The 20,229-nt window shown below is 42.7% G+C and overlaps 2 protein-coding genes across 2 annotated transcripts; one reads left to right on the top strand and one right to left on the bottom strand.

The window, feature by feature from the left end:
• Positions 1 to 383: 383 nt before the first annotated feature.
• Positions 384 to 4,333, top strand: c10h1orf43 (chromosome 10 C1orf43 homolog). Its single transcript, XM_053432181.1, has 7 exons — positions 384 to 658; positions 1,759 to 1,860; positions 1,978 to 2,086; positions 2,210 to 2,263; positions 2,359 to 2,525; positions 3,017 to 3,075; positions 3,196 to 4,333. Exons 1-7 carry the CDS (start codon positions 596 to 598, stop codon positions 3,413 to 3,415), a joined length of 774 nt encoding a protein of 257 aa, XP_053288156.1. The 5' UTR covers positions 384 to 595; the 3' UTR covers positions 3,416 to 4,333.
• Positions 4,334 to 4,714: 381 nt separating this feature from the next.
• tuft1a (tuftelin 1a) lies at positions 4,715 to 15,060 on the bottom strand. The gene is made up of 12 exons (XM_053433255.1): positions 14,829 to 15,060; positions 9,673 to 9,750; positions 8,571 to 8,672; positions 8,371 to 8,457; positions 8,076 to 8,126; positions 7,850 to 7,936; positions 7,034 to 7,144; positions 6,684 to 6,907; positions 6,465 to 6,570; positions 6,272 to 6,355; positions 5,822 to 5,916; positions 4,715 to 5,695 (listed from the first exon to the last, which is right to left on the bottom strand). Exons 1-12 carry the CDS (start codon positions 14,886 to 14,888, stop codon positions 5,623 to 5,625), a joined length of 1,158 nt encoding a protein of 385 aa, XP_053289230.1. The 5' UTR covers positions 14,889 to 15,060; the 3' UTR covers positions 4,715 to 5,622.
• Between the last annotated feature and the right edge of the window lie 5,169 nt (positions 15,061 to 20,229).

Genomic DNA, 20,229 nt, shown 5'->3' with positions numbered 1-20,229 from the left:
GTTTAATTCCTTTTTTGTTTTCATAAATATATTAATAGGAGGTTTGTTTGTTTTATTTTGTTAATTTATCGAGAATGCTTCTACCATTTGTTATTGCACTCTTTGTATTTTCAGTTTTATGTCTATAATGCACCAGTTTTTTGACAATTTTATAATTATAATAAAAATACAGAATATCATATAATATAATAAAGAATAATAATAATGACAAATATGTGCGTTTTTGATCAATTATTCACATTTATGATCTTGATATGACTTTTGCTGTGATTTATATTATTTATTATTTAATGTACTTCCTTGTAACAACTCATAAGTCACCAGCAGAGGGCAGGAGAGGCCGTAGAGCACATCAGGCATTACCTCAGCCTGTCCGTACCGGTCATGTGACTAACACGGAAGTCAACAAAGCGGCGACATGTAGCGACAAACAGCACAATTCTCTCTTTCTGTTAACTTCCTGTTGTTCTGCCTCTCGCTTGACGGCGGCTCCATGTTTTTTTAAAGAAGCGACTTCCTAAATGTGACTGTGTACTTTTTCCATTCGACGTGTTGTTCGTACTTTGAGCAGATATCTGTCTGGCGGGTTAGAAAAATGAAAAATGATTCTCTGCTGTCCAGCGTCAATGTGGTGCTTGTCATGGCCTACGGGAGTCTGGTGAGTCCGCGTCACTTCGTCATCGACGAGCTCTTTCTAACTCCGAAGCGAACTCAAGTTCAAACTCACGATAACAACGATGTACACGAGACTGTGTCAGATACACACGATACACACCAGTTTACAGCATTGTACAGCTATAAGTTTCACTACACAACACGTATTATTTACTCATTATACTTTTACCTACTTCTTATTAAAGGCACTGACTTTCTAAGGTCTTACACAAACCCTGCGATCACACACACACACACACACACAGTTTGAAGTTCACAGATGTGATTTACAAATGAGCTGTAATAGCTCACATTTAAAAGGCCATAAGATTCCTATAAACACATCAATGAAACTTAGGGGCTTTGTGATAAACAATGGTAATAATAATACATACAACTTTTTAAAATAGAAATGTACGTCCATTGTAAAAACACAGTGACTGGTTGACCTAAGATTTATAAAATATTTGCTGTTAAGCAAGTGATTCTCTGCTCATAGAGAAGAGTTTAAAACCACATCAGGAGCGAACATTTAGTCTTTAAACAAAAAAGTTTAAAATACTGAACTAGTTATAATAATGTTTTAGCCCAATTGTCCAATCTTATTACAGTACTAAGTTTTATCAAACCAATCCGCTGATCACTCCCCCACCCCGGCTGCACACCTTACATTTAGTCAGATCAAAGTTTCCTGTTTGATTCCCTCCAGCTATAATCAGTGCAGCTTCTGTGTGGCTGTGTACTCAAGTATTGCACGAATCAAATTGTTGCCTGGTATGAATATGAGAAGTACTGTAGTGTTAAGTCACGCTTTTCATTGTTCATGCATAAAGTTATAGTGTTTTCAATATAGAAGATCCACGTTTCCAAAAAGGTGTGCATCATTTCAAACGATTTGGATTTTAATTTGACATAATGCTCAAAAATCCTTTATTTTTATTCTGGATATTGATTCGAATTAGACCCGGTTTTGATTTAAAGGTCTAACTTTAACATTTCTTGTGTAACCTTAAACTAAATAAACAAGTAAATAAACAAGTGTGTATATACCTGTATATTCATTCATTCATTTATTATTGGTTAATGTTGATTCTTCCTCTATAGGTTTTTGTTTTGCTGTTCATCTTTGTCAAAAGACAAATTATGCGGTTTGCCGTGAAGTCTCGGAGAGGACCACATGTTCCCCTCGGCCATAATGCACCAAAGGTAAGACGCTCACCATGATGAACCAGAGTGATGAACCAAGCTGTGCACTGTTTCACTAAGATTTGGATACTTTACTTTTTCTTGCGTGTTTACTGAAGCATTGTGTCTGTGCTGCAGGAACTGAAACAAGAAATTGAAGCCAAACTGTGTCAGGTTCAGAAAATCCACTTTGAGCCTCGTCTGCTGTCTCCAGATGACGACCGGATAAAGCATAGAGCACAGAATGGTTGGATACACACACACACACACACACACACACACACACACACACACACATGCCTACACTCCAGTCCTAAAACTATCCTGATGATTTTATACCAGTGCCTAGAAGAATCTGTGTGTGTTGCAGGTACCTATGACTACTTGTACAGGATGAGAGCGCTGGATGCCATCAGAGACACTGGTAAGCTTTCCTGTCACTGTTTGGTTTTGCGTTGCCATGATAGCACTTGAATCCATCTCCACTGTTAAAGTACTACCTGTGCTACTTGTCAAAAGATTTCCCTTTCCGCGAACTTGGTGGGACGTCCACCGCTGTAACGGGGAAACGATTTCGGACCTGGGTTCTGCAGCTACGCAATAACCACTGCATGTTCCGGGACAGCCAAAGCTCCCTCATCGACACGGTGCTGGAGGGATACAACAGAGCCAGACATGGGGCTGAGGTCAGTATGGGAGTGTGTGTGAGTATTGCAGGTGATCAGTAATTGTGATTTATAATCTCAGCAAACAAATTAGGACCATGTTTTGAAACCTATGCAGTCCTGTGTCAAAACTAATAACTAATAAATTGTATCTAAAGACTTAGTTAAAGATCTAGAATGGCCCACAGTAGAGCGTTTTTTTCAAACCCACAAACAAACCGAGGGGGTTGAGAACATAACCTCCTTGTTGGAGATAAGTATCATATATATATATTTAACATAAAATAAAGATCAATTATTTCAAATCTGTAGCCTGTATTATGGCCTAGCACATAAAAATTACAGATTATGATTGTAATTGCAAGTCCAGTCCAATCTTATGTGTACTGTAATATGCCGTTGACAGATGGGAGGAAGCATGAAAATCTTCATTCTTTCTTTGAAAGGGTCAATAAGGCGTTTGAGTATCATATCGTGGATTTGCTTTCTTTGGCTCCCATCTTTGTCTGCAGGTTTTTGGTGAGGCAGAGTTCTTAAAATACCAGGAAGCTCTAACTGAGCTGGCGTCTGCGTGAGTAAACACAAACCTCTCGCCCGCAGTGCTCTCTCACAGCTCTGCTCTTAATTTAATCCCAATGTGGAATGTTAATCACACACTGGGTTCAAGCTGTTTCTCTCTTCACTGTTGCAGCGTGAGGTCTCACAGCAGCAGCAGCAGCACTCCCAGCCAGCACCACCAGTCTGCAGCCAAAGACCTGACCAGCACCACGGAGCCGGCGAGCTCCGCCTCCTCCCCCACCCAGACCACCTACCTCATTTCTACGCTGCAGCAGCGCAGCAAGAGGCCCAGACACTTCCTGGAGCTGAAGAACTTCAAAGACAACTACAACACTCTGGACAGTACGCTCTGAAAACCAACCGCTGATGGCCGACCAAAGGAAAAGGTCGAGGCAGTGTGGCCAGTGGTTCCAGCTGCTGTGGACTGGGATGGGGTTACTGTCGCCGCATCCTTTTCAAGTGATGTAACAAAAACACAGCCTTCCTACATTAACACATATGACCTGTTTTACTGCACAGTCCATATCAGACTACTGGCCTAGTGCTCTTTACCTAAGTGTAGCTTTAGCCTATATTCCGTATTATATCATGTGTCAGCGCTTTATATACGTACACAGATACTGTGACTGTAACGAGTGTGGTTGACTTGACCAAAACAAAAATGCAAATATGCAATGGCGGAAGACAATCAGTATTTATTGCACAATGTAAAAGCCTATGCAGGATTGTTGAACCTATCCCACTGTATTTAATCATGCTGATAGTTGCGGGTGCTACTGGTGTTAATGGCTGCTTCACTTTACTGAGAATCACACACTGAATACGTCGTCTGTTTGTGTCTGTTTGTGTCTGTTTGTGTCTGTTTGTGTCTGTTTGTGTCTGTTTGCGTCTGTTTGTGTCTGTTTGCGTCTGTTTGTGTCTGTTTGTGTCTGTTTGCGTCTCTACTGTTGATCTGCTGCTGTAAATTCAGCCTCGTTTTAAGTGTCAAATGTTTGTTTTCCAGAAGCCATACTTGATTTGATGAATTTTGATGATTAAGTGCTCTTGTAACTTAATAATTTCCCTCAGTGCAATGTTATTTAACAGTATTCCAGTATGTCCATGTCCTCTGACTAAGAGGTTCTGTCCCTGGGGTTGCTCTGACCTGGTTCTGCCTGAAAGGTGTTAAGGATTCCCCGGGAGGAGTTCTCGTGCCTGAATGATTATTTTTTTTGTTGTTGTGGTATTTACTTGATAAGTTGCCATCCAAATAAAAATTAACATAAAGTTGAGTTGTTGTACAATGGTTTTTTTGTCGACACATGACAATAATGACCACTGCTAAGAAGGGTTATGTTATGTTTGTTCGATTTTTATCACTTAATTTAACAACAAGATTTTCCACTGAATAATAAATGGATATTAATTAAAAAATCTGGCATATTTAGGGAGCTGATATTAATAAATGTAAATTCGATCTGGCTTGATTGAATTTAAAAGGAATTCAGGTTTTTGCGCAGGACTGTGCTCTGAGTGCAGTTCTAAATTGTTGTTGTAAACAGTTTCCAGCAGATGGAGCCCTCTCCATGGTAATCCACTGTGACATGAGGCCTTTTTTTAATTTTTAAAAAAACCTACTAACTCAGATAATGGATAAAAAGACACAACATAACTTGTCTTTCTATATTATTTTATTCAATATAAATAAATACAAAGGAGAAAGTTGTTAGGCGTAAATTAAAACATCAAATCCCAATAATTAATAATATGTACAAAACAAATAGACAGTACACATAATGGCAGGGACCTGAAATGCTTTGTGAAAATATTAATTTATCCTTCTGCTTCCTCACAGTTTCTTTAAGTGCCATATTGTTGTTTTGGGCTTAAAAGTCCCACGTCTTTGTCGTGGCTCCAGTGAGTGGTCACGTGCTGCAGCATCAAACATTCACTCAGTGATGGTGAAATCATGTGTGAGTGGCTAATGAGGACAAGGACACAGGATTCACATCCTCTGGTTAATGATTTTAACGTAAAACTGATCTGTCACAACAGCCGAGTTAGCTACAGTGTACTGGTGCTACATTACTGTTCATATGGACTTAATAACATCATTGTCCACTTTAGCAAAAGCTCTGCTATCCTGCCCAATGCACACAACACACATTCAACACAACAACACAGATCCCCAAAACTCAAAGGTCAAAATAGTGCTGAAAACAGGGGCAGGACTAGGACACACATGCAGACAGTGTGCTGCTGTATTATATGATGAACTTTAAAAGCACATCAGGTGTATCCGCACACTCAATGTATCTAAATCAAAGCCGACATACAATCCCTCTTTATACAGACACACAATGAACCCCATGTATGTGTGCTGCCTAACGCCACGCAGTTTCCTTCAGGAGTGTTTGTGGTTAGTGGAAGTGTCTCGGTCCCGGACGCTCAGCTGGCAGCGTTCACGCCCTCAGACCCGGGAGTGGAGCTGTTGTTGTGTTGCAGTCTCTATGGAAAAGGTTTTTTGTCGTGGTTCTGTGGCCGTCGCCTCAGAAACGTGTCCGTCACCTGAACAGTCGCTTCATGACTTGATCTCGATGACTTTGATGAAAGGGAGTGGCTTGTTGGATAAGTTGGACGGCTTGAGTTGTTTACTGCGAGACAGAGAGAGAGAGAAATAATGAAGTCTGTTATTTTGTGATCCGGGAACAGCAAGAGCACGATTCTTCATTGAGGAATAAGGGCTACATTTGAAATAAATAAATGAATACTAAAGTTACCTGTAGACAATCTGGGGGTTGCGCTCTGATGAAAGGTAGGAGTTGGACCTCTGTCTTCCCAGGAAATAGTCCATCTGGTCATGCATCTCTCGGTTCTGCACACACAGCAGAGGTCAGGGGTCAGTTCATCACAAGTCAAAGAGCTTTAACATTAATATAAAAGGCACAATGACACATTTTAAGAGCAAAAGAAGACAATACAAAAAAGAAGCATTTAAAAAAAGGAATTAAACAGGTGCATAGAGAATAAAAAAAGAAGAAATAAAAGAGTAGTAATAAATGTTGATATTAATACGGACAAACAGAGAGTAGTTGCATGTCATCTCTTCCTCTGCAGAGATCAGGTAGTGTGGGATCTGTTTTCCTTTCTCCTGTGTTTCACTGAACCATCACCCTTGATTCTAAGTTCCACTGAGATGCCATAAATTCAGAGAAAAGAGTTGTTCTTACCTCCGCCTCCAGGAATGCTACTTTCTCCTCCAGCTCTTTGATCACGCGGTCTCTCTCCTGGATCACCATGCGAGAGTTCTGGAGCTGAAGACGAACAAACACGCAGTCAAACAGTGAGTTAATCCTGCACAAATATGCACACAGAGATCCAGGCAGCGTGTTTGCTTTTAGACTCGCGCATTGTGTGTCTCACCTGCTCAATCATGTGTCTGACTTTCCTCTGTTGGCATTTCAGCATGTCGTCCAGATGGTGGATCTTCTCTTTGAGAATGGCCACCTCCTTCTCCAACTGTTCAGCCCTGAAAGAAATCCAAAGGCGTTAACTTTATGGAACAGTATCGGCGAATCGATTGGCAATGATTGACAAGGAGATTGTGTGGGTGTGTGTGTTTGTGTGTGTTTATAAGCTGACCTCTGGTCCCCTGTCTTGCCCTCCTCTCTGATCTTGCGCAGCTCGCGGAGTTCCTCCTCCCGGCTGCGGATCGTCTCCCGCAGGGTGGAGCTCTCCTGCTCCATCCCTCCCAGCAGCCTCTGGAGCTCATCCAGGCGCTGGTCTTTCCTCTCGCCGGCTTCCTCTGTGGTCTTCAACTTCTCCTCCTGGTCGCTCACACGCTCCCTCAGCCTGGTGCCCTCAGCCTGGAGGGAAAACAGGGAGTTTAGATGAAAGGTCCAAAAAGCACTGTGTCGTGTTTGTGGCATCGTGCTGTGTGTCGGTGTGTGTGTGTGTCTGTGTTTGTGTGTGTGTGTGTGTGAGTATCTTACCTGCAGCCTCTCCCTCTCTTCCTGATGTTTCTTCTCAGCTTCCTGCAGCTGCGCATACAAGCGTTTACTGACTTCCCTCAGCTTGGTCCTCTCCGCCTCATCATCCACTTCCTATGAGACAAACAATGAGATATTCAGCAAAACGGTCAAATAGAGAGAAAGATACTTTTCTGATGATGTAAGGTTAAATCTGGTCCAAGCTCGGTGGGTTCGGTCGTCTTAAAGAAAACGGGCGTGTCGGCGTGCGTCACTGGAGCAGTGAGATCATGCCTATAGTGTTCCCCTCTCTACTTCCACAACACTTCAGCGAGTAAGCCGTAGCTTGAGTCACAGATAAAGGCTATAATTACATTGAAAACAATTAGGCCAAACACGGGGCTGTCGGCTTTGTTGTGCTGGTACGAAACTGTGCTGACATACAAACCAGTAGAGGCTTGTCCAGAAAGACGGCAACAATACTATTAAAAGATGAAGCATCTGTGGAATGCTGGGAACAATGAGGCCTGAGCACAATAACACAGGGAGGCGGAGGAACACTTTGTGCTAGAGCAGCGTTCTCACACATTTTAAAACTCCCCGGGGTGCTGCACGGATACTGTATTCACTCCTAAGTTTCTTTTTTATTCTCCTTTAGCCTGTATCACATCTCTGTTTGTCTCTTTCATTTTCAGAGCTCTGTTTATCTGTGTGCCTTCTGGCTGCCAACTTCATTGTTTAGAGACACACTCACGGAGGACTCCGGCTATGATACTTGAGATTTGACACGTCCACATATTCTGCACATGCTGGGGGTCGCTCACGTGAGAGTCTGCTCACCTGTACGTCGGCTTTGGCTTCTCCCTTGGGGGCAGACGAGGAGCTCTTTCTGAAGGGGACGCTGACTTTCCAGCCGTTTGTGTGCGGCTGGGGGGGAGAAAAGGAAGAAGTGAGCGAGGGAAGAGTGAAAGAGGGAGATGAGAGGTGGAGGAAATGCCTTGAAGCGCACCGGACGCGAGGTCAACCGACAGCAAAGCCCCGTCAAAGTGTCCCAAAATAGACCTACCTTGTTTTTGGCCGCCATCTGCTCCCTCAGTGACTTCAGGCAATACCTCACCTGAGGACAATAGAGAGATAATACTAAGTGAGATGTTATCTTGGTGAGATGTTATGATAGATTATTTTCTTTAGAGTATTTAAACTCGTGCTCAACACTCGACAGAGAGAAACTAAGAGTGGAAGAGGCACAGACGAGAGCGACAAGGAATTTACATGATGCAAATTCTTCCAGCGCCCAGGAGACAGGGCTGATACACTGCAGCTGTGTTCCTACATTAGAGAGATAGTGTCCAGAGACTGACCTCTTGTATCTGTGAAACCTCCTCCGACAGCATCTTCAGGCTCTGCTGGTGTTTGTGCTGCTCCTGTCTGCGCGCCTCCAGATACACCTGGACCCGGGGAGAGTCACGGATGTCAAACACCAACACAACCACAAGGCAAACACACTAATTCACTGTGAGACTTCTGTACAACACGAGAGAGAACATTCCGTCCGACTCACTTTGATAACTTCCACGTGCGTGTCTGCAGGTTTGACCGGCTCGGGGGTCACAGGTGTCCTGTCGCTGGCCGACTGCACCAGTGCGTACGCTCGTCCGACTGGCTGGAGGGTGGAGAGCAGAGAAATATTTATAAAAATAGTGCAGCACTTTCTCTTTGGTACACAACTCATAAACTGCCAGCACAGCGTTAGGGGGAATCTGGGGGTCAGTGTCTTGGGGGGGAAACTGGGATCGAACCTCTAACCTGACAGCAGATGCCCTGTTGTGACTGCGTCTGTGATACATGGGCGTGAAGTCACTGTGGCTTTGTTTACACTGGATCAGGTTTGTTGTGAAAGGGACGAACTGCCAAAAGCACTCGAGTTCAGTAACTGTTATGAAACCTCTGCTCGGAACATCTAATTCAATTAACCTATTAAGTAGCAGTTATTATGTCAGAATAAAATATCTTCTCTAAGTTGTGTCCTCAGACAATAATTCCAGAGTGGGTGTGTGTCTCCCACCCATAAACATCTGCTGCTTCTCTGAAAGTCGTAAACAGTCTCGGTTATAACCATAAACAGAGATGGAGCGAGGGAGGGAGGCGACGTGATGTAACCCCAGTTCTAACTCTGGTGCTGGTTCTGGTGGAACAATGGTTCTCTTGAGGCGTCCTCAGTACGAGGGAATGGTGCTGATGAAAAGCGGATGGAAGCTGTGGTATGTGTACACACCGCTGGCATCCCTACACGGTTTGTGTGCAGGAATGTGGTGTGAGAGATGTGTGAACGCACCACGGCTCGGAGCTAATCCATCACGCTCGAGCTTTAAGATCCAAATATGGCCTGAACGACAGAACCGTCCCCTGCAGATGATACATTTTTTGTCTCACTCAAGTATTTAAACATACACTTGTCCATTAAAGATCTGAGGCCAATTTAAATATAACAGGATATCATCTTGAATAACATAAGTCTCCAAATCCTGTATTTAAACTTATCATATGCAACTTTCCAACATTACACTCTCCTCTGTCTCCCCCTGTTCTGATGTCCAGATTCCTCATTGCTCTGCTGTTAAATAACCTTTTATAACGTTTTATCAGACGCAGGAAGTTCTTACCTTGTGCCGGTGCTGCTCTGTGCTCCGAGCTGCCTGGCTCTGGTCGTGCAGTGTGAGCCGCAGCCGCCTGCACCCCTCCTGAAAGAGGGTAGAGAGGAAAAAGATGAAGCGACTCCACAAAGAGACCGTTATGTGATGGCACGGAGAGACGGATTGTGGACTATTTTGAGGAGGAGAATAAAGAGGAGGAGAGACTGAGTCATACTCCACATAAGGAGGGGCGGGGGGGGGACGGCTAGTAAAAGAGAGGGGGACGAGCGTCACAGTGAGAGTGAACGTTTTCCCCAGCTGCACTGAGACAGACTGTTTCGGTTTAAATTGTGTGCTATGGACGTCAGAGGGACTTAGGAGGAAATCCTCCAGACGCTCGCAGCCAATTGGAAGCGGCGGCTGGATTTCTGGCAAAGTGGGCAGAAAATGTAATGTTGAGCAAGACACAACATTCCCATGGCAACGACGGCTCATAGAAGCCATAAGCTATCTGGCATGAATGATAGGGAGGAGTAGGTCAGAGGCAAAGGTTTTGAAAAAAAGCAAAAAACACAGACATACAAAGTTTTTTTTCAAATTCTTTAACAGTAAAGGTCTTAAACTGGATGTAACCGTGTGTGTGTGTGTGTGTGTGTGTGTGTGTGTGTGTGTGTGTGTGTGTGTGTGTGTGTGTGTGTGTGTGTGTGTGTTTGTGTGTGTGTGTTCCAGCTCAGGGAATCCCCTTATAAGTGATGCCGAGTGAGTGTGTGTGTACGAGGACAAATATGCGGATGTGAGGGAGGAAGGTCAAAAACATTATACAACTCCCTCCAGCCAATGCAAACCACTCTGTTTATCTCCCAGTGTTCTCTGTGTCCTCCTCAATGTCGCCTCACTGATATGAAACAGGCAGAGAGAGAGAGAAGAAATGTCTGCCACGTTCTCCTGGGGTCAAATAACTGAATAGATGCAAAGCAACTCAACCAACTACAGAGGAGTGTGCACACTTACATCAAAAGATATATTGGAGATATTTTACAATGGCCTGAATTCCTAATAAGTATTTTCTTACAAGACTAAAAGTGTGTATACGCACATTAGTTTTTTTCTTATTTGAACGTTATAAATGCAAACTTTTTAAAAACGTTAACCTTAAAGTGGCTTTATAAACCTTAAAGTGCATTTTTTTTTTTCTGAAATTGGAACATCTACATTCATGTGATAGGATTGAAATATTCAGAACGGTGACTCGATGTGCGTTCTGCTTATTCCATAAGTTGTTGCCATTCAAAGTGAATAAAAGCTATTCTACTGTAGAGAGCCCCTTATATGGAGAATGCCTCGGCCTTGATGTAAGCCAGAAGGAGGAAGTGAACTGCTTTGCCTTATTCAATGATAACGAGTGGAGAGAGGTTATGGAAGAAAAGCCATGTGTTCTATAGACGAGGCCTTTATGATAAGCTGGGTATCTACTCAGGAAATATAGTCATGGAAAAAAGAGTTGAAGAGAGAGACGAGCAGGTCATAACAAAGTAACAAGTCAACAAGAGGAAACAGAGGAAATAGCCTAATAATGGATAGGGTGGGGGTCCAACTATAGGACAAACAGAAGTGAGAGAAATGCAAGTAAAAAAATTCCCCCTCTTATTCAGCATGGCTTCCTCTCAAATTACAGTAACCTGAAAGCTAGGCCACAGCGATTAGGGGAAGAAAAGAGAGGGGGGGGGGGGGGGGGGGGGTTGGAGAAGGGAACAGTGCGCGGTTTGTTAGGAGGGAATCCGTCATTATACAACTTTCTGTGGCCCTTCATAGACGAGGAGACAAAGACTGAGCTAATCCTTGCTCCGCCATCCACGACTTACACGCTGGTCTGTTTTTCTCTTGTATATCCACACACACACACAAATGCTGTCTATACCACCCGCAAAGCCAACCTGTAATACGAGACTTGTTGGGAACGCACACAAAGGAACCAGTTGGATGTGCACAGTGACGCAGGCATGCACACGCACACAGGTGCTCACATGCGGGAAAACACACACACGGATGCACATTGCAAGTCAAAGTACACATTACCTTTATAACAGGGCAGAAACCTGAAACTAAACACATACACACACACACACACACTGCGTCCACACTGCTGGGCACACAGACAAAAGGGGCACAACAGATCACAGGGCATGGCCGAGCTGAAAGGCTTTAGAGGGCATGAAGACGCTTTTGTCTTGGACCTTGGCATCAGGAGGCCTGTAAATCATCGGCGTTAAATGAGCTGAGGGTCGACTGCCTCCCTGAGAATGTCACTGATTAACAGCCAGAGCTTCTGAATGTGGGACAAGACTCAGGAAACATCCCTCGGAGCTGTGGCCATTTAAAAGAAGACTCCCTGATATTCAATTTCTCAACTCGGGAAACCAAACTGTAAAGCATCCCGTCGTGCCTTCAGGTGTGCCGTGTCCTGAATAACAAACCAAAAGTGTGTGTGTGATCTCTTCATCCTTTAAATCCCTCTGTTCCTCTCAGGCTCTGCTTTCCTCTCCCTGCTGCACAGATGTCTCTCTTGTCTTCTGTCCAACCGCATCAGAAACCTCGGCCTGCGACACCCTGAGCCGACAGGTGAGAGCGCTGAAGGTGTCATTTCAAATCTTTGGTATCTACACAACACCCAAGTTTCCGTGCCTCACTTTAAATGAGGGGAGTTTAAAGGAGGAAAATGTTTGAGTAAAGAATCCGAGACGATAAGGGATCAATCAATCAATCAATCAAAAGAATATCATGGCAACTATTTTGATAATCTTAAAGTTATTTTTCATGCAGCGTCTCTCCAAACATGAGGATTTGTGGTTTTTCTTTGTTTATCTATGTGTGACCATAGGTTTAATATAAATATAAATATATATCTCAATATAAATAACCTTAAAATATACTCTTAGCACTTTTTGTTTTGTCGAATCAGTAAGAAATGCTCAGCTTGTAAAGTATGGCATTTCCGATTGACATTTGATTAAAGTATGACTCAATTAATAGAGAAAATAATCTGCTAATCTGAAAATAGCTGTTGTGGTCATCAGCAGCAGCCCTGGTTTTTTGTTGAATCTTTTAGAACATCTACTCACTCACATCAGCTGAATGCCTCAGCTTAGTGAAGGTTCTTAGTGTCTGGCTGACGGAGGCCTCGACCTGCGTCAGTCGTCAGTCTGTGTCAACTCAAAGCTCCAGTCAGAGGTTTGGTAAATCTCAAAGGGAAGAGCTGAGGTGTGAAGTGAAGAGCTGAGTGGTTCTACGTGTGTCTCATCATCATGTGGGGACTAGAAAGTAGAGACACCTCCTCCAGGCACACGGATCTATAGCATGACGTGCGAGCTGCAGACTACATGCAGTCATCTTAATATCACTAATAATAACGTCTGTGGCTGTTTCTCTCTGCTCAGCGTGGCGTGCGAACCAGGTGTGCTGCAACATGCTGCCGTCGTTCAGCTACACAGACGCAGTTCTGTCACGCTAGGCTGATTCCCAGCCTGTGATGTCAGACACTCCTGACTGAGAGGGGGACTGAGGATGAGGACTGATAGAGGGAATGTGTTGAGTCACCCGCTGCAGGGAAACCAAACGTCTGCATTGATGAATAAACGTGTAATACTAATGGACTTTAAAAAGAGAGGGGAAAAAAAACTTTCTAAACAAGTTTTCAAAGAGGACCAATTGTGTCACAATAAAAGATATTTCAAATAATACCTTCCACAATAAAAGAACCTTTTGTTCCAGAGTGGTTTCACCAGGTACATTCCTCCTCCACTCTCTTCCTGATGAACGGTCAGGGCGTAGCTTGGGCGAATAATCGCTCTGTGCTATGTTTCGTGTGGAGGTGAAATACCTCACCCTCACCTTCCTTATTTAGCCTGACCTCTATCACAGTATCTCATATGCAAATACCGTGGGCGTGGGACTGTTTGACTTGTGGATCTGACGTCGATACCGATGAACTCGTGCTGCGTTCGAAGCCGAGCGCTCGCATGTCATAATGTGAATGTGATGTGTGAAACATTGGCACAGGCTGAACAAATATGGAGTTTCTCTTTTTGCTTTTTGACCCTTTTCTTCACCTCCGTTAATCAGTTCGTGAAGTTTGTGTGTGGTGCTGCCCTTTGTACACTCTGACCTATCTGTAGGTCCAAGGGTTACACAAATGGAAGTGATACAAAAGGCTACACTGTTGACACAACTATATAATCTGACTCTCTGTCGGCACTAATCCATATCAGCTATAGGTTTTATTCAACAAAGTCATGGCTGAATGTTTTCTCTGTGGTCGGTTTCTGAACAGCAGAATGTGATGGTATCAGTGGTCTGGTGTGCTGCTGACTGCAGGGGCTCAGCACAACGAGCGCTGATCAGGGGAAAGTGTCATGTTGCCCTGCAGCCTCATGAGCACTGACACTTTTCTTCTTCAGGTAAATCATTAAGCCAGCAGAGCCACAAACAGGGAATAAAGACGAGCAGCTAGACTCAAACAACTATCCTGCAGCAAAGTACACGGAGTGAGTCAAGCAAGTGTCTTCTACTGTTTGATCCTGTTAAACCAACCTGTACATGCACAGGTGGTGCACATGCTGCACGAGCAAAAAGCTTTTACACGTCCTGCGACTTGTGACTGTCACGACTGCGACTGTAAGCCCATAACTGATGTGAGCAGGAGCCTTAATGGGGGAGGAGGAACTAATACTTTAATTACTACAAGGGCCTGAGACTTTACTGTAAACACACTTGGTGAAGACTCTCAGTTATAAGGCTGGACGATTGTATCCAGATTAATGTTTTTTCATTATTAGATTTCATTTGTATACATTATTTCTTTTATATTAACGGACCCATTTCAGCTCCACGTGAAAAACAGCAAAGCTTTTTCAAAAACATGAATAAGAAACATCTCAATATATATTGGACTTTTGCATTTCATTACACGCGTCCTCTACAAGTCCAGTAAAGAAAATGTAATAACTCATCAACTCATAACTTAACAAAGAAAATAGAGAAGTGAGAAAATTGTTTGTAAAGAATATCTTGATCCTTTCTTCCTGATGAAATCAATCATGTTTCATTCATTTTGACACAGAAATACACAAATGCCTCCTTAGAAGTAGATAATATGAAGAAATCTTTAAAAAGAATATTAAGTAACTTACCTCATTGTCTTGATTTCTGATGTCCTGAAAGGTGCACAGGCTTCTCGTGACTCCGTTCATCTTTGATTGAAATATGGCAAATGCCGTACAAATAAATAAATAAACGAATAAAGTAAATAATAGTTATAAAGCGAGCTTCCTCCTTCAGAGCTTCAGTCGTCTGTGGGGAACGTCGACGGTCCGGCTGCTGTTAAAAGTCTCCAGACCTGCGGCACACCGGTGAGAGAGAGGGAGGGAGGGAGGGAGGGAAGGAGAGAGAGAGAGAGAGAGAGAGAGAGAGAGAGAGAGAGAGAGAGAGAGAGAGAGAGAGAGAGAGAGAGAGTACGTGTGTTTCTCTCTCTCTCCTCTCAGCACATTGTCGCTCACTTTTCTCATGACGTCAATATGTGGGTGTGCCTAAGCAAAACAAAGCAACCCGCCAACAGAGAGAGAGAGAGAGAGAGAGAGAGAGAGAGAGAGAGAGAGAGAGAGAGAGAGAGAGAGAGAGAGAGAGAGAGAGAGAGAGCGCAAACAATGACCTCAAGAAACTTTGCATCATCATCATCATCATCATCATCAACACATGATTCAGGGAGGGATGGTATAAGATAATGAGCTAATAAGGTTTGAAAATAGTAAAAGAGTTGGATTGTCCTATAGTTGGACTCTGGATGATTCGCTCCAGCTGGAATGTTGCCCAGTGGGAACCCAGATCAGTTTACCTATGACTTATTGATTGGAAAACGTGACACCCCTTGAGTTAAACTGGTTCAAACGTGTCGCCTGCAATAACAAGGCAGCAGAAAGCAGGGCATTGAATCCAGTGATTTGTGGCTGTGGTTTGTTTGTAGGTTTGATATGGGTTTCTCCGCAGAAGAAATACAAAATTACAAATATAAATAAACACACACACACATATATATGTATATAGCTTTACATAAAATTTCAAATCATTGTGTGTTGAAAGTTATTAAATTGACACACAAAATCAATGTAACTTTCGTGCAACTGATACAACATAATAATACAAACAATATAAATACATTATTTATTTAACAATGGCCCTGCAAATAGATATATGTATGAAGATGAATAAAAAAACTATTTTAAACACCTTCTTATAATTATTACCAATGATTAACTCCAATGAAAAAAAATAACAGTGGTAAACATTCAAATTCAGTCACTAATATGGTTATTTATTTAAGGTGATATTTACTTCCCCCTAGGGTTTAATGAAACATCCTGCATATTGATTCAGTTAACCTTGGAATCCTTTATCATTAATGTTGTACAGCAGGAGTCACAGAGGCCACACAAAAGGAACCAAATGAGAACACTTCTGTGCTGGCATGTGGCAGCAGCTGATCGGGGACCAGGCCTAAAATTGGATTAAGACCTTAATGACATTAATGGCTGTTGAGGAGCAGACAGCAGATCACTGTGGCACAAGAGAAGAGGACACTGAGTGAATCTGAAACCGGAGCAGAAACGACACACAGACACAAACATGGACATGGAAGGAGAGAAATGTTCCCATGTTACGGTCGTCGCCCATGAATGAAAATCATTAGATAACGGCTGAGGGCTTTTAATAAGTGAGATATTTCCACATAAGCCTTCACTGGGATGAATTCCAAACCAAGAATGTAATTAAGCTTCACATCAGAGCAGAAGTTAACTTTTAATGGTTGATTTATCCTTAGGAATGAAGCTCACCTACACACACACACTGACAAACATTCACACACACACACAGACTGACAAACACACCTGAACATTACCACACAGTGATGTGACCCACGAAACAACACAAGCCATAACTATGTGTTTACATCACACAGCTCACCACAGACCTTCAGACAGACTGAGCCACAGATCAGACGGTTGTGAGTTTTGTGTGTTTACATACCTGCACGTCTGAGATGATGGAGTGAGTCAGAATCCTTCTTCACCCACTCTGTGTGGTCTCATGGGACTTTAACGGTCTTATTATCTTTTGGAACTCATTCTAAGTTGTGATACCTGGTTGTTGGCCTGATTGAGTGTCTATAACATTCTGTAAAGGTGTTTCAGGCTCAAATAAATTCCCAGCATGCACTTCACTGGTTGTTTAGTGTTTTCCGTGGGTCCATATTCAATATTTCAAATTCTTTATCAGTGATGGTTTAAAGAATATCACAAGAAGATCTGTCAGAGAAGTAAACTACCAATTGCCAGTGGATCACGATCAACACTATGTGGGAAGTTAAAACATTATTTTCTGTTGGAAACCAAACCAAACTTTATAATTCAACAAATCAAAAATGTCCTTTTCTGGGGGGGTGGGACCATTGCTAGGTTAATAATCCAATCATATAAAACTGACCATCAAACAGGAAAAGGCAGGTCAAAGGTCAGAGGTTGAAAGTGGACTACTGTGACACAGATTCAACATGTGAAGTTTCAGCAGAATCCAGTGTAATGTCGTGTTTCTCCATCACAAATTCATCCATCTGTTCACCCATATATTCATCCATTATCAAAACGCTCATCCCTTGAGGGTCCCAGACATTGGGGTTTTATCTGATCTCTCATTCTATACATGGACAACACACACATGCAGTACATTCATAATTCAGTAGGTTTGGTTGCATTGTCTTATGTCTTGTTCTTGTTGGTCCTACGGTCACATTGCTGTTCCTCTTACTTTCCAGGTCTAACCAATATGTGTGTATTTTAATAAATTTCGTTTGTTCTCTGTTTAGTGTGAGTGCAGCTGCGGATTGATACTTACATTGTTCTGTGACACTTCATTAAAAAGGGCTGATTATTTCATGGAAAGTTACACAGAAAGAAAGATATAATAATAATAATAATAATAATAATAATAATAATATAAATATGTTTTTTGGAGTTTATACGAAATTAGTCTTATATTCTTGCCTGGTTACCATGTGCCGTTGCTATCTACAGCACTGACATATTCAAATAAAATTCTTTGCTCCACCCTCTGTGTTTAGTTTCATGATTTAATTAAATACATTATAATATCTTTTGTCTTCAAATCCGAACTAGACCTGTATCCACTAAAGTGTAACACCTGGAAACACATGGAAATATTATTAAACCTGCGGTGAGGCTACACACTGACTGAACAACAGCAACTATGCTGAAATAGCAAACACACCACGATTTCAAAACACAACACGCCCAACGATTAGCAAATCAGCGATCGGCTCTTAGGTTGTGCCCGAAAAACTGGAATGTTATGGAAACCCAAACCCACCCCTGGAAAGTATGTTCCCTTTTAATTTATAGGCCAGAAAAACAGGTACAAATTGTTGTGGTGCGTTCATGTTTTGCTACACTGGAAGGGAGGCGTAGTATCATGCACGTATCATATGGTGCAACAGTAAAACACTGCAGGTGTGACTTCACGCCCCCCCCAAAAATGTTCCAAGTAAAGATTTTAAAGCTTAAATTCCCGACAACCAGCAGGAAGAAGATATGGTTTTCTTCAGATCCATCCCACAATAGCACAGAGGGAGGTCGAGTTAATTTGTCACAATCAGCAAGCGACAGACTCCTGACGCACAATCGCAAATGTTGTGTCTCAAAATAAAAGAACAGTTGTGTTATGAAAGTGCCAAATAGGATGTGAAGATGTAAAAAGCCAAGGAGCCGAAGATAAGTCCCTGCTGACTTTCATCTGTCCACTGGGTGTGAGAAAGACAAACGCCCAAAGTCATAAAACAACATGGATTTAAGTATTCCCTTTATTGTATAAACATTTTACTGAGAATTGTGAGTTGGTGGATCAACAGTTGTCAGTGTTTATGGGATTTTCTTCTCACATCAGATTGAGTTTCATTAACGTCTTATCTACGTTTCCTTGAACCTGCTTTTCACACAGAATCTCTGCAGACATTCTTGGCGTGCCTCACCCTGAGCTCCTGGCAGCAGCAGCTCATCCATCACTAGCCTCAGTACCACGGCCTCTGGAACCTGGATCCCGATCACACACAGAGACCTGGATCCCGATCACACACAGAGACCTGGATCCTCATAACTCACAGACATCTGGACCCCTATAACACACACATCTGGATCTCTATCACACACACACACATCTGGATCTTGTTCACACCCAGACACCTGGAACATACAAACACTTTTTGTCTTAAATCCACCTCAGGAGTGGTCTGGTATTCCCTGCCTCTCGTACAATGCTCAAATGTATCTAACTTCCTTGTTGTGTCCCTCTTCTCTCCTCTCTCCCCCACGTCTCTCTCCTCTCACCCCGACCGGGCGAGGCAGATGGTTTGTCTCGCTCCACAGGGTTTGCTCGTTGAACTGTATTTTTATAACTGAATTGAAATGAACTGAAAGTATATCAAGGCCTGAAGTTTGCAACAGTGCGTCGGGTTCAGAGTCAGGATTGTTCTCCACCAGATTGTAACTTCTTCTTCTGATGATTTATGAGCTGCGACATGGCAGCTTCACAACGCAGCTGGTTGTGTCATGTGAAGGAACATATTGTACCTAGCAGAGAAAGTTAGAAGTAGCTGTTTATCTCCTTTAACTACCTTGCTGCATATGCTTGCTATGTGTGTGTACTTGTACAAACATCTTTGAGAGGACTATCATGAGCCTGCAGACCTGATGCAGAGAAACAGTATTTTGTCCGGTCTTAAATTTCTGACCCACTTCTAAATGGTTGTTTTAGGGTTACGAGTTGCTTTTATGGTTATGGTTAGAATTAGGTCAGGCGTTCGTCTGTGATGGTTAAGGTTGTGGTAAAGGGCGATAGGGAAAGCATTATGCCAATGTGTGTCCTCACAACTATAAAGAGACGTGCATGTGTGCGTGTGTGTTTGTGTGTGTGTGTGTGTGCGAACACCTCGTGAACATCTCCATAGATGGTTTGCTGACTTCGCATCAACTCAACCAAGTTCTATGCGACATTTGTTCCAGTTACAATCTACATCCAGATTTCATTCTGTGAAACGTCTTGTTTAAGTAAATATCCTCCAGGAACACAAACACAGCAGTGTGTGTTGCCTGTGATATGTCACTGACACAGACAATGACAGCATTTAGACCATTTGACCTCCTGTTTGTGAGTTGTCCTGTTCAGGTTGTGTGTTATAGAACTCCTGTGTTTTGTAAGTTTGCAGCCTAACAGATAAGAGGCCTTATCTGCTCATCCAGGTTTACAGGAGAACAAGTGTCACCTGAACGTGTCCATAAACCAGAGATTCTTTGTGCTCTGCGTGATGCGTAACACAGCTACAACAAAAACAATTCTGCAGAAGGAGATAAGGGAGAAAACATTAACACTGACATGCTTCTCAGGCCGGTGCAGGTTCAATGGATCTTAACGCCCTGCTTCTGATACAGTGGGTCACATATGGAATTGTGTTTTAGGGGGTAATGTAGT

This window comes from Pleuronectes platessa, chromosome 10 (assembly GCF_947347685.1).
Source record: "Pleuronectes platessa chromosome 10, fPlePla1.1, whole genome shotgun sequence".
NCBI lineage: Eukaryota > Metazoa > Chordata > Actinopteri > Pleuronectiformes > Pleuronectidae > Pleuronectes > Pleuronectes platessa.
This window is presented reverse-complemented; position numbering and strand designations above follow the sequence as displayed.